At 32.6% G+C, this 12,675-nt stretch overlaps 1 protein-coding gene across 1 annotated transcript; it reads right to left on the bottom strand.

Moving 5' to 3' along the window:
- Window positions 1-8,589: 8,589 nt before the first annotated feature.
- LOC107459823 (protein disulfide isomerase-like 1-6) lies at window positions 8,590-12,430 on the bottom strand. The gene is made up of 12 exons (XM_016078098.3): window positions 11,689-12,430; window positions 11,261-11,390; window positions 11,016-11,181; window positions 10,735-10,853; window positions 10,448-10,528; window positions 10,266-10,355; window positions 10,095-10,166; window positions 9,946-10,014; window positions 9,575-9,655; window positions 9,343-9,477; window positions 9,139-9,192; window positions 8,590-9,040 (listed from the first exon to the last, which is right to left on the bottom strand). The coding sequence occupies exons 1-12, from the start codon at window positions 12,219-12,221 to the stop codon at window positions 8,945-8,947; spliced, it is 1,626 nt and encodes a 541-aa protein (XP_015933584.1). The 5' UTR covers window positions 12,222-12,430; the 3' UTR covers window positions 8,590-8,944.
- Window positions 12,431-12,675: the final 245 nt, after the last annotated feature.

Here is a 12,675-nt window from a genome sequence, read left to right as displayed (position 1 = left end):
AGTCATTCTTGCCACAAATGTGTAGGTATTAAAATAATCTAGACTTTTTTGTTGTCTAAATCCTTTGGCCACTAACTTTGCTTTAAAGGTTTATAATGAACCATTAGTGTTATACTTTCTTTTAAATACCTACTTACATCCTATAGGATTTGATCCTGGAGGTAAATCAACCAAGACCCAAGTATTGTTTGATAGTATTGAGTCCATTTCATCATTTGTTACTTCTTTCCCAAAGGCAGAATCCTTTGAAGTCATAGTCTCTTTGAACATTTGAGGATCACCCTCTATGTTCGTCACAATAGGAATCTTATTTATCACAGAATTCCTAGATCCTTCTACCAAAAAGGTAATAGCTTAAGAAAAAATAAAATTTGAACCCAAGTCTTTTTCTTTTTTCACTATTAAACTCTTTCTTGGTTCAATTAATTATTTATCACTTAAACGTTTATTATTTTGATTATTTATTTTTTATGAAACATCAGTATCATTTTGGAGATATTCTGAACTAGAAATTGAATCATTGATAAATTTATTTTTAATAAATTATACCTCTCTTGATTCAACAACTACATTAGACACTAATAAAGAGCTAAACACCCCCACACTTTCAGATAATTCAAGTTAGGTTTTCTTTCTTTACAATTTTCATAAAGAAAAACTTTTATCCTATTATGGATAATGACATTATGTCAATAATGTTTCACCCCACAAATTGTAAGGCAATTTTGTATTCAATACCATTGAATTAACCATATCCATTAAGGTACGGTTTTTTTTTCTGTCAAACCATTTTACTGCGGAGTATATAGAGCGAAAGATTCATGCACAACATCATGTAATTCACAAAATTTATCAAATTCATTAGAAAAAGATTCTCCACCTCGATCACTACGAAGAATTTTTATTTTCTTATCATGCATATTTTCTACTTCCATTTTATATTTTTTAAACATTTGAAAAGTTTCATCTTTATTTCTAAGCAAATACACATAAGTAAATGTAGAGCAACCATCAATAAAAGTTATAAAATATTTTTTTCTCCTTTAATAATATTTCTATTTAATTTATAAATATTATTATGAATCAATTTTAATAAATGTGTATTTCTTTCAACTTTAAAAAAAAGATTCTTAGTAATTTTAGATTGTATGTAAATATTACATTTCTTATTAAAATTTTTGTTACTAAGATCAATACAGTTTTTTTTTCCATATACTCAATTGATTTATAATTTAAATGTGCTAATCTATTATGCAATAAATTAAAAGAATCAATAGTATACACAGGAATATTCACTTTATTAATACTAAATTTAAACATGCCTTTAGTATAATATCCTTTTCCTATGAATACATTATTTTTAAGCAAGATCACTTTATCGGATTCTATTACAACTTTAAATTTTTTTTTACACAAGAGACTAACAGAAATTAAATTTTTTCTCAAATCTAAAACATGAAGTACATTTATTAAACTTAATTTTTTTTCAAATGTAAAATTTAATTCTACAGTTCCTTGGCCACAAACTTTGGCTGTGTAGTCATTGCCCATCAAGGCTTCTCTATTGTTCAATTTTTCATATGTTTTGAATTGGTTGCGATAATTGTAAACGTGAACAGTAGCTGTAGAATCTAACTACCACTCAAGTAATTTTTCTTGTGTTGCCATGTTGAGTTCTGTAACCATGCCAATATGCATATTTTATATTTTTTCTGCAATCATAGCAATTAGATTCTTCTCTTTTACTAAGTTGGTCTTTGGTGCTTTTCTTTTTAGAAGTCTACATTCTTTGATGTAATGTCTTTTCTTGTGACAATAATAACACTCTTTTTGTCTCTTTTTGTCTTGTTTTAAATTTTTTGAGAACTTTCTTTTCTTCTTATTGGTGTTGTCTTCACCAATATGATTCACTTTATAATTTTGAGAAAGATACACAACATCACATTTTTAAATTTCCTCCTCTATACGTATATGCCTTAGTAATTTTTCAATTGTGAAGTTCTCACTAAGATGTAAAAGTTTATTCCTGTAACAATTCCAAGATGAAGGCAATTTTGAAATAATTACTCCAACTTGTAATAATTTTGAAATTACAAACTATAGATCACGAAGTCTACTTATAAGGATTTGTAACTCATGAATTTGATCCATAACATGCATAGTATCATTCATAATAAATTCAAAATATTTCATCCTAACAAACTTATATGTTTCTTGTCTTTCAGTGTTGTACTTTTTTTCAAAAACTTCTTAATCTCCAATGGTGACTGAATTGACATGTAAAGACTCGGTTGGATAAAGTATTGAGAATATGACCTTAACATGCAAATGTATCTTCATCGCGTTTTTTTTTTTAAATTGAACAATCTTTATTTTCTGTTCTAGTGTAAAATATTCAGCGGCATCGGCAATTGGTGTAGTCTTTGGGTCAATTACATATGCAAGATTGATAACCGAAAAAAGAAACATCATCTTGTTCTTCAAATGGTTGAAGTTTGTTCCATCAAAACGATCCAACTTCACAAACTCTTGATTCATGACCTTGAATGTGGTGTTTTGATTTTGTGCCATCTTTAAGAAATATCTCTCTAAAATTGTTGGGTATATGAAGATGGTTTCAAGGCACGATTAGATCGCTTTCTTTATAGAGATATTTGTCCCTATACTTAGTTGCTATGAGGTTGATGACAATACTCTCCCATGATACAATGAAACCTAATAATTTTTTAATTAGCAATAGTAAGAAATTTTAATTCTCTTGAATAAAGAAAATCTCTTAATAGTTAAGTAAAATGTACACTTAGTACTTGTGTATTTGAAATAGTAGACAAAGACTTATTTATCCATATTCAATGTAGTAATTATAATTTGTTACGTACACAAATAGCTATCTTTTCTATTACTAATAGATATATACAATGTTTTGAACATACACCATTCTTAAAGAGTTATGTCCCTTTAGCCAATAAATACAATGTTTTGGATATATACAATTTTTTAAAGGTGGTGTCCCTTTAGCCAAATAGTACTCATCAGTTAGTAGCCGTTTATTAATATTAATATTAAGGGTTAATACTCAAAATTGTCCCTCAAAGATCACGCGTTCTCCATTTTCGTCCCCGAATAACTTTTTTTAATCAAATTAGTTCCTGAATGAATATTTTTAAATCACGTTCGTCCCTGAATATCTTCCTGAATATTTTTAACAGAAGGACGAACGTGATTTAAAAATATTCATTCAGAGACTAATTTGATTTAAAAAATAATTTGGGGACGAAAATGGAGAACGCGTGATCTTTCAAGGGATGATTTTGATTATTAAACCTTAATATTTGCAGAAAGGCTCCGTCTAGACCAATCAATGCTCGACACCAGACCTTGAACCCTTTCTTACACGCATTGAGATATACATAAAACCTTTGAAACTATGGAGGACTTTTAGGCATGAAAATGACACTAACTTAGACTGTTGAACCTGGATTGGTGGTCCACAGCTGGTTAGCATAATCCGATAGTAGTGCATATTGTGCAACTGCATCTCCTTCCACTACTTTTCTTGCTGACTTTAAGGCCCTAGTAATGTAGGACTTGTTTAGCTTAATGTTGTACTTCCTCACAAACCAATCATAAACCTCTCTATGCTTCATTGTTGGGTGCTTCCTAAGCTTAGGAACCAACTTACCCAACGTCCACTCCTGTGTTGCAGCCCTGTTCTTTCTCTTCTTAGCACATGTGTGTTCATCAACTAATATTTTAATCTGCCAAATCCCATTTTGCTTGTTACATGAACAATACACAACTCAGGGACATTTCTCTATTTTGCATACATCCCTGACTCTAATGTTGTCATTTTTAGTAAAAATGATATTCCTACCCCCCATTGTATGGTGTAATCCCTAGTTGCATTCATAAAGTGGTACTTCGACTTGAAAATCATGCTTACCTCAAGCTTGAGATTTCTGAATTTTGCCTTTTCATTGTATGGTGGATACACAGTAGTTTTCTCTTCATCGAAGTCCAACACCTTATCCATATCTTCCGAGTGCCAGGAGTCACAGTCAGATTCACCTTCAATTTCAGTTTTCTCTTCCGAGTCTGTCAATCCAAGTAAAATAAAGTTCAGTATTCCAATCAACATGTGTGATATAAAATAACATGAGTAACATAAGAAAGACCAATCATGAATTACCAGAATCAGATGGCTCATCCTCTTCAATATCTTCATAGCTCGAGTCATCGGTGTCAATAACCTTTTCAGCCCCTCTAAAAGAAGTTGATCTGTGCTTCTCTTTAAAATCAGTTTTCCTTAGTCCTCTACTGTTGAAGTCATCACTGTCACTGTCAGTGTCACTGAGATTTTTCAAGACTTTAGTGGATTTATACAGACTGTCCTCAATACTCTCATATGAGTCATAAAAGTCACTATCATCCTGAATTGGGGATGGCTTAATAGCTCGACCAGACCTTGTGAATTGCAAAGGTTTTTTGTTCTTATTTTGAGCATGTAAATTTTTTGGAGGTTGATGGCCACTTCTTGGTTTAACAGCAGGTTTCATAGGATCAGTGCAAGGTTTTGCAGGTTGGGAGAAACTTTTTGTTGGAATTTGGGTTGGGATTTGGACTTTTGTGTGGGCTGAGAATTGCACTTTTTGGTGAGCTGAGAATTGAGCTTTTCAATGGGCTTCTGTGTGGGTTGGGAGGACCTTTTATTGGGTTGCACATAGTCTATTTTCTTGGGATAAGGATTAGCTCCAGCAGATGTGGGACTGGCTTTGGCTATATTTTTTGAAAGGGAGTAGAGAAGGTTAGTCTTCGATAGCTGTGAGTGGCTCTTTGTAGGCTGGGATGCATTTTTGCTACCTTGCATTGCAGGCTGTGTACTTGGCAGCTTCAACAAAGAAGCATTCTTTGGCAAAATTACTTCATCATCCTCACTCATGCATTCCACCACGTGTGACTCTGAAACTCCGTGTTCAAAGAATATGTTCATGACGTTCTGATTCCTTCTACAAGTCTTACATATTTTAAGCAGATCTTTATCAGTCTCCAACTTTCTCAGCCCACCCTCAAGTGACAGCCAAGGAACTTTTCACCAGCATATGTCCCCCCAGCATATCCTAGTTCTTTATAGTATCCTTTAACAAAAACACATCAAGAGTATCCCCATCAACCCCTATCAAGACTTCTGTATTATCTGGTTCATAGATTCTACTTCATTTCTCATCATTTTTAAAATTTTCACCATGATGAAATATGAATGTCATCGGAGGACCGCCAAACAACAATATTAAGGAAAAAAAGTCAATGTGGCAAGCCATCTAAGACTATCAATGCCTCCAAACCCTATCAAAACTTAACACAGAACATGCATAACACTAACTCATCACCAACACAACAACTAAATAGGTAAACATTACTTCATTAACACAAACAACATGTATTATTTTTCGAAGCCATAAAAACAGAGTCTTGCCATTGTTACCCATATAATCGATCATAAACCAAACTCTAGGATAAAACCTTAAACCATATGCACTAACAGATTCTTCACCATGACTCAATCATATAATAGAAAAACTAAGGGTTTACATAGTGTTACCAATTTTTTTTACAAGATACAAAAATTTGACCTCTCACGTCGAACACAGAAATAACAATGTGTCGTTGCCTTCAAGATTTCCACCAAACTCCATAACTGACGCACGAATAATGTTTCACCACTACTCTAATGGTTGCGGACGACGGCGCGGTCTTCTTCGACTTCGTGATGGTAGCTTATGGGTCAGAGAAACATAGAGTCATGGTGAGAATAAAGAAGAACAAATGAGGACTTGTTCAGGAGACAAAGTGTAAAATGTTAAACTCTCTATTCTCAAAATGGTGGCATTTTACAACTTTCATACTCTTAAGTGCGAAACTACGTCGTTTGGTAGGATGGGTTGTCAACTCACGTTCCAGGTCAGTAGATTTTTAACGGCAGCGTCACGAAGTTAATGAAAGAACAAACGTGATTTAAAAATATTCATTCAGGGACTAATTTGATTTAAAAAAATAATTCGGTGACGAAAATAAAAAACACGTAATCTTTTCGGAACGATTTTAAGTATTAACACGAATTTTATTAGTTTGAGATAGATACTTGGTCTAATAGAAATCTAATAAAAGGGTGAGTGATAAAACTACATAATGAATAATAATATTTTTTTTATAGATACTAGATTAAGATTTGGGTGGACTCCGTAGAGAGCTAAATTAATTATTATATTATTTAAAAATTAATTAAATAATACGTGGATTAACGTTAACTTAAAGACTTATTTGTAAAAAATATTTATAATTTGTATATAATTCAATATAATTATTCAAAAATAAAAAATAAAAATGCAACAAAAATGTTGTGAAGTTGGTTCCATTCTTAAATATTTACTTATGTCTGTCTTGTAATAATTTTTATATAAGAGAAAATTTTCTTATACTTTATCATAAAATGCAATCAATTCTAAGAAGATAGATTTTTTTATTTATTTTTGTGAATATTTTTTAGATATAAATTATTTGGACTTTAAAAAACAAATTATATTTGTATGTTGATATTTTCGAGTAAAAGATGCTTTATAGTATAATTTTAAATTTTTTTTATATTTGGAGATAATAAAAAAAAGCAAAAATAATCGAGAATGAAAATACAAAAAATATAGTATAGCATTATAAATATACTATTAATCATGATTTACTGGAATATATGCATAGTAAACAAATGTTATTGTGTCATTATACACTTTAAATATTTGAAAATGAAAATTGTTATTATTATAGGTTTAATGTAGATATTAATTATATTTATTAACTATTATTTTTTAATTTAATTGAATAATAATAGGTATTAAATTTAATATTTTGTATTATTATTATTATTATTATTATTTAGAAATCTATTATTTTTATTTTGCAAAATTGTAAAATTAACGTCTATGTAAAATTGTTGACATGACTCAATTATAAAAATCAATATGTTATAAGCTCATTTTATAATAGATTTGCCAATTTTTATATAATAAAAATAGATGGCATTATATCTTATCTATCACTGATTCATGATTATCCATGCAGGGGCCATTCTTAAAAGGTGAGTTCTATGGTGCCTTTGTTATGGTACCTATATTGTCTAACTTCCCTTTTAAAATAAAAAATAAAATGTTTAAAATAAAAAATAAATCATATAAAATTTATTAAATATTATTTATTTACCTTTTTTAGTAACTTAGATATAAAATAATAGGCACCATAATATTCACCTTCTTAAAAATGTTAGTTGGAAAGCACTTGGGTTGGATTTCAGTGTCTGGATCATTATACTTGCCTTAGAAATTGCAGAGTTAGCTTTTTCCCTTAACCACTTCATTTTTTCCCTTCATTTTTCCTCTCTATTATGCCCATGAAGAAGAAATATTGTTGTAAAATATACCTTTCCTTGTTTTGTAACAGAGCCATACAACAACTTGTTAATTGGAATGTTGGGTGTTTAACCTATTACAAGAATGAGAAAATGGATGAATTTAACTCAAATTTTACATATAAAAACACCACATATTTCTTTGGATTTTTGCTGGTTTATGTAGAGACCAGTGGCATTAGGACTGACTTCATTTCAAGCAGTGGTTCTGTACAAAGAAAAGAGGGTGATAGCATCGAAGGGAGATCAAGAAACACATTAGAGAGTGCACCAATTAATACTATACTCTGCATGTGGCATTGTTGGTGGCTTGCTTGGTCTTGGTGGTGGTTTCATCTTGGGACCCCTCTTCCTAGAGCTAGGAATCCCTCCTCAAGTACCTTCCAATTTCCATGCTTCTCTACACACAATCTTTTGCTTGTTTTTCATCTTTTTTTTCAAAGTACCACCTTTTCTAAGACTTCTTACAAAGATGTCATCCTTTTAAAAACAAACCTTTTTTTTTTTTTTGTCAAATAGATTGGACAACCCCAATCCTAGGTATCACAACACACACACCCACGCACCCACACTTTGAGGTTTTATCAAACCTCATACCAGTCTCAGCTGGGGTTCGAACTTGGTGCAGCTTGTTTAAGAGGCAATATGATTGCCACTTGGTCTAGGCCTCGGCTGCAGCGCCAAACCTTTAGATGCCTCCCAATTAGCAGCCCAAAAAAATTAGCATGGTGGCAACTGAATAAATAGTTTCAAATAAATATTTTCATTACTTATAAATGGCAGACACGGTTTTGGTGAGTGCAATATCCCAAGGCAAGTACCAAGTTTCTTTTTTTTTTGGTCAGGGCAAGTACCAAGTTTCATTAACATGACTTCTTTGTTGAGTGCTTCACCATTGCTTTATTATCAACATTTGCTTCCTGTTTTTGATGTCATTGCAGGAACTGTTGGCATAGTAAGAATGGTTGAAAAGATTGCAGAGCATAAGTATATGGGATTTGAAAACTTCTGGGATTACCAAAGCTAAATTTTACAGACAATTTTCTCAGAATAATTAAATTATGTCTTAATAAACAAGGTAATAAAAATTCAGTGCTAATTGTTTGTGCAAACTCAGCATGTTGAACTCATAATGGTTTCACAGAAAAACCAAACATGCTCATATATATTGATTCAAGCTTTCAGAGATATAAATTGTTCTAAAAAGTACAGACTTAGATACAATTAGGCACTAATGTTGTTTCATTTGCTATGAAATCTAATAGGATTAAAATGTAGATCAGTCCATTCTTTGTAGTATTATGATCTCTACTTCCTTTTGTTGTATGCGGACACCATTCGGCATAAGCTAATTCCGGTAGCAGACTAACTCATATCCAAACCACAAAAAAAGTCGGAGTGAAAATGGAGGAAAGAATTGAAAATGAGAGTATATTTGTTCTTTCAACGGTTTCCTCGTTCTTCGCCGTTCTTAAAACAGTTTGCTGTGTTCTATAACTCATCTTTGACAACTTGATTTTTGACTTTTAGATGTTTGTTGATGGAAGCAGCCAATTCTTTCAAACTAGATTTTGTAGAGAGTTTGATCTGCATAAAACAAGGGGTGCTCATCATATAATTAATTCGATTATCATTAAAGAAACCAAATGTTTACCACCAAAATCAGGGTGCTAAGAAGTAATTACCGGATTTGTCTTATCATCTGCTTTGTAAAGTAGAAGCGTGGGGTAGTCATTCACCTGCCATTAAGCAAAGAGAAGTGTTTGGTCATATCAAAAATTTCTTAACGAAATAACATGATTCGAATTCCAAAAACTGATGCAGGGTTTATTTTTCAGAACATAAAGAAAAATCGAGACATTTAAAGTAAGCTTTTTCATGACACTAACTTGCAATTTTGGATGTTCATTTGCTGAAGCATCTATCCTTGCAAATATTAGATTAGTTGCTGCTTTGTAGTGCTTTGCCAACTTCTCTACTTGTTTGCTAATTGCATCACAGTTGATACACCAAGGTGTAAATACCTGTTTACAAATCCATCGAGAACATAGCCAATATAAAAGTCTTTCTTTAGAGAAAAACAAAAAAACAAACTGAAAAACACTATTGAAGTTTGCAAACCTCCAGAATCACATCCTTCTCGTTGCTCAAAACTGCATCATCAAATGTTTTCCCGACAACAACATGAATAGTAGCATCTGTCTGCAATTCCCAGTACCATGGCGATTAATGGAAGCATACGTTTAGTTTTAGGAGATAAACAAATAACTTCTAGGTTTCATTGATTCATTCTATTACTACAAAATATATAGCTAGCTATATGTGTCATTAGAAAGAAAATCTGGAATATTTTACATATGACTCAAGGAATTCACATTATATCTTAACAGAAAAAGGACAACATATTACAATGAGTGCACAACTAATGCTCTTATATAGTCAAAGACTGTAAATTATAAGAGAGAAAGCAGGAAATTTGTTTTAGAACTCACATTATCTGGTATTGGTTGAGACTTGAAGAAAGGTGACAGAGAACCTTGCACAAAGTTATTGCAGAAATCCTGAGAGAGCCATTTCAACATTATTACTTGCTTGATTGCTAATCAATGGGAGGATACCGTACATGAACAGAAGATCATACCTGAATATTGCTTCGTGTTGGTTCTGACTCCAACAAATATTTTGAGCTCATTCCATTATCAAATGCAGCTACCTATAAATAAACACAAAAAACAAAATAAAATGCATCAGTTGGTAGAATTATCAGAATTTATAAAACAAATCTCAAAAAATGGTTAACTCATAAACTAACCACAGTGTTTCTTGATTCTTCAAGACCAAACAATGTTAGGAAGGGTTTTGCAAGGTTCTCTTCTTTAATATCAACATATATAAACATTATCTGCAGATGAATGAAAGACTTAGATTAAGAATTCTAAACCATGTTGCAGGAAAAGTGTAAATGTTCCAATTGTAGGCTAGAAGAGCAACTACCTTTGACTTGAAAGTTCTTGCAACATCTTGAATAGTATCTTGAAGATTCTTGAAGTCGTCAATGTCGGCAAAGACAAAAACCTACAGGGAAAAAAAAAGAACGGAACCTATTATAGAGATTAATGTAATCTATTCTCATGATAACATATTCAGAAGATGTGCATTTTCTATGCAGAAATTTTTACTTAAAAATTGTGAGCACAAACTCCAATAAAGAGACAGAAAAGTAACAGAATTCAAACCAAGTGAAAATCCAATTTAAGGTTGAAACTGAAAATAATAGCAACCTGAAGCTTAACGGGGCTTGAGTAGACACTGATAGAGTTCATTTCAGTCAGTTTTGTAACTAATGGAAACTTGTTGTAGTCCAAAAACTCCAATATTTTACTTGTTGTGAAAGCTCCGTCTGCATAATCAGCAAGTTTTGCATTCTTGACTTACATCAGACTATTCGGTAAACCAGACAAGATAGGAAGGAAGAAAAAATATTTTACAAAAGAAGTGTGCAATGTTGGTCCACCAGATTTTAACTGATTGAACATAAGGATCGAAACAATTGCCGACTCACCATATGCAGTGTATCTTTCAGGTTCACTCTTAACAATTCCTAGAAAATTAACAGTGGATGGGATATCTGGATAAAGAACTTGGGCATGCTCCACTTTATTCACTTCAACAAATTGGGTTTCATTATCCAACTTTGCAGCTCTCACGAATTCGTCATATTCATGTCCCTGATATGTTTGCACACAAAAATTAGCACAGCCCAGAAAAGTGGAAACACTAACAAGGAGTTTTCCAAGTGTTTCTTACCTCAAATTTGTCAAACCGACCAATAACAAATGTATGATACTTTGTCAGAAATTCCTCTGCCTCCTTTTCCGAATTTATCCTAATAACAGACGAGCCAGTCTTTTTCCTTGCCCATATCACTATATCATCCCTGAAATCAACAGTCCCAATGTTAATTCACATGGCCACTAGATAAAAATGTTTGAAGTAGTTCCACCAATATAATTGACATGACCAATTCTCAAGCTATCTGTGCACTGTGAACAACATTTCAGGTAAATGTGCATCTATTCCATTCAGCTAACATCAGTATATCACTTCAAGATATAAACAAGCTTCTAAATACCATAAAGAATTAGAAACACTAGAAAACATAGCAAAAATTCAGATAAAACCCTACACAGGCCTAGTGAGCTAAGTCTAAGAGAGAAGTTGTGAGAGCAATTTACGCTGTGAAACCGCCAGAATAAGGTTGGGAGGTGCCATTAACGAAGAGAAGCAAAGTTGGGTAGCCTTTGATCCCAAGGAACGAAGCTGATTTGGGATACCTCTCAGCATCAATCTTCGCCATTAAAAGAGTGCTTCCCAACTCTTTCTTGAGCGAAGTTGCAGCTTCAGCAAATCGAGGCATGAGCTCAGCGCTCCTTGGACACCAAGGTGCATACCCCAGAACAAGAACATACTCATTCTCATTAATAACCTTCTCGGTCTTGTCACTATTGAGTTCAAGTACGATCCTTTGTGCCTTCGTTAGAACCTCTGCTTCCGACAACTTGTCGGTGCCACCACCACCACCTTGTTCTTCTGGTTGGTGTTTTTCTACCTCCTCGTCCACTGCTAACAATTCCTCAATGCCCTCCAAATCATCGTCATCAGGGACAGCCTCGGAACACTGTGTGACAACGTTGTAGCTAAGAATTAGGAGAAGGGTGAGGGTGAAATAAAGGGTGAATCTCAAAGTTGGGTTTTTTCTAGTGAACATGGTGCTGAGTAGTAGTGGGAGGAAGATCTTAGGTTGAATATGTGTTGGATTTGATGGGGTTTGTGAAAAGTTTATGACTTTGGAGAAGATCTCATTCGTGGAGGCACATTTTAAAATCAGTGAAGAAATTGTGTGAAATGGGAAGAGAAGAAGAAAGTGAATTTCTCAAGTGTGAAAATGTTTAGACAAGCTATTAACACGCCTAAATCTCAGGGGTATCCATGTTAACAAAAAGTGGAATCTCAGAGTCGACTTCGTCACGTAGAGTTGATAGTTAAAAATTGTTTTATAATTTAATTGATTTGACTAAATTTTTATCTATTTGCTCTCAATTATTAACTTCACGTAGAGTTGATAGTTAAAAATTGTTTTATAATTTAATTGATTTGACTAAATTTTTATCTATTCGCTCTCAATTATTAACACGTGAAATCGACTAATAAAATTGTCTAAA

The sequence above is a fragment of the Arachis duranensis genome, chromosome 7 (assembly GCF_000817695.3).
Source record: "Arachis duranensis cultivar V14167 chromosome 7, aradu.V14167.gnm2.J7QH, whole genome shotgun sequence".
In the NCBI taxonomy this organism is placed as follows: domain Eukaryota; kingdom Viridiplantae; phylum Streptophyta; class Magnoliopsida; order Fabales; family Fabaceae; genus Arachis; species Arachis duranensis.
The sequence above is the reverse complement of the archived record's forward strand: the minus strand, read 5'-3'. Positions and strand labels throughout refer to the sequence as shown.

Excerpts from the sequence above, each read along its gene's own strand:
- LOC107459823 (XM_016078098.3), bottom strand. The coding sequence starts at position 12,221 with ATGTTCACTAGAAAAAACCCAACTTTGAGATTCACCCTTTATTTCACC. Across the intron at positions 11,182-11,260 it reads GTCGGTTTGACAAATTTGAG|GGACATGAATATGACGAATT; the intron begins GTAAGAAACACT and ends CAAACATATCAG. Across the intron at positions 9,478-9,574 it reads AGAAGGATGTGATTCTGGAG|GTATTTACACCTTGGTGTAT; the intron begins GTTTGCAAACTT and ends ATTTGTAAACAG.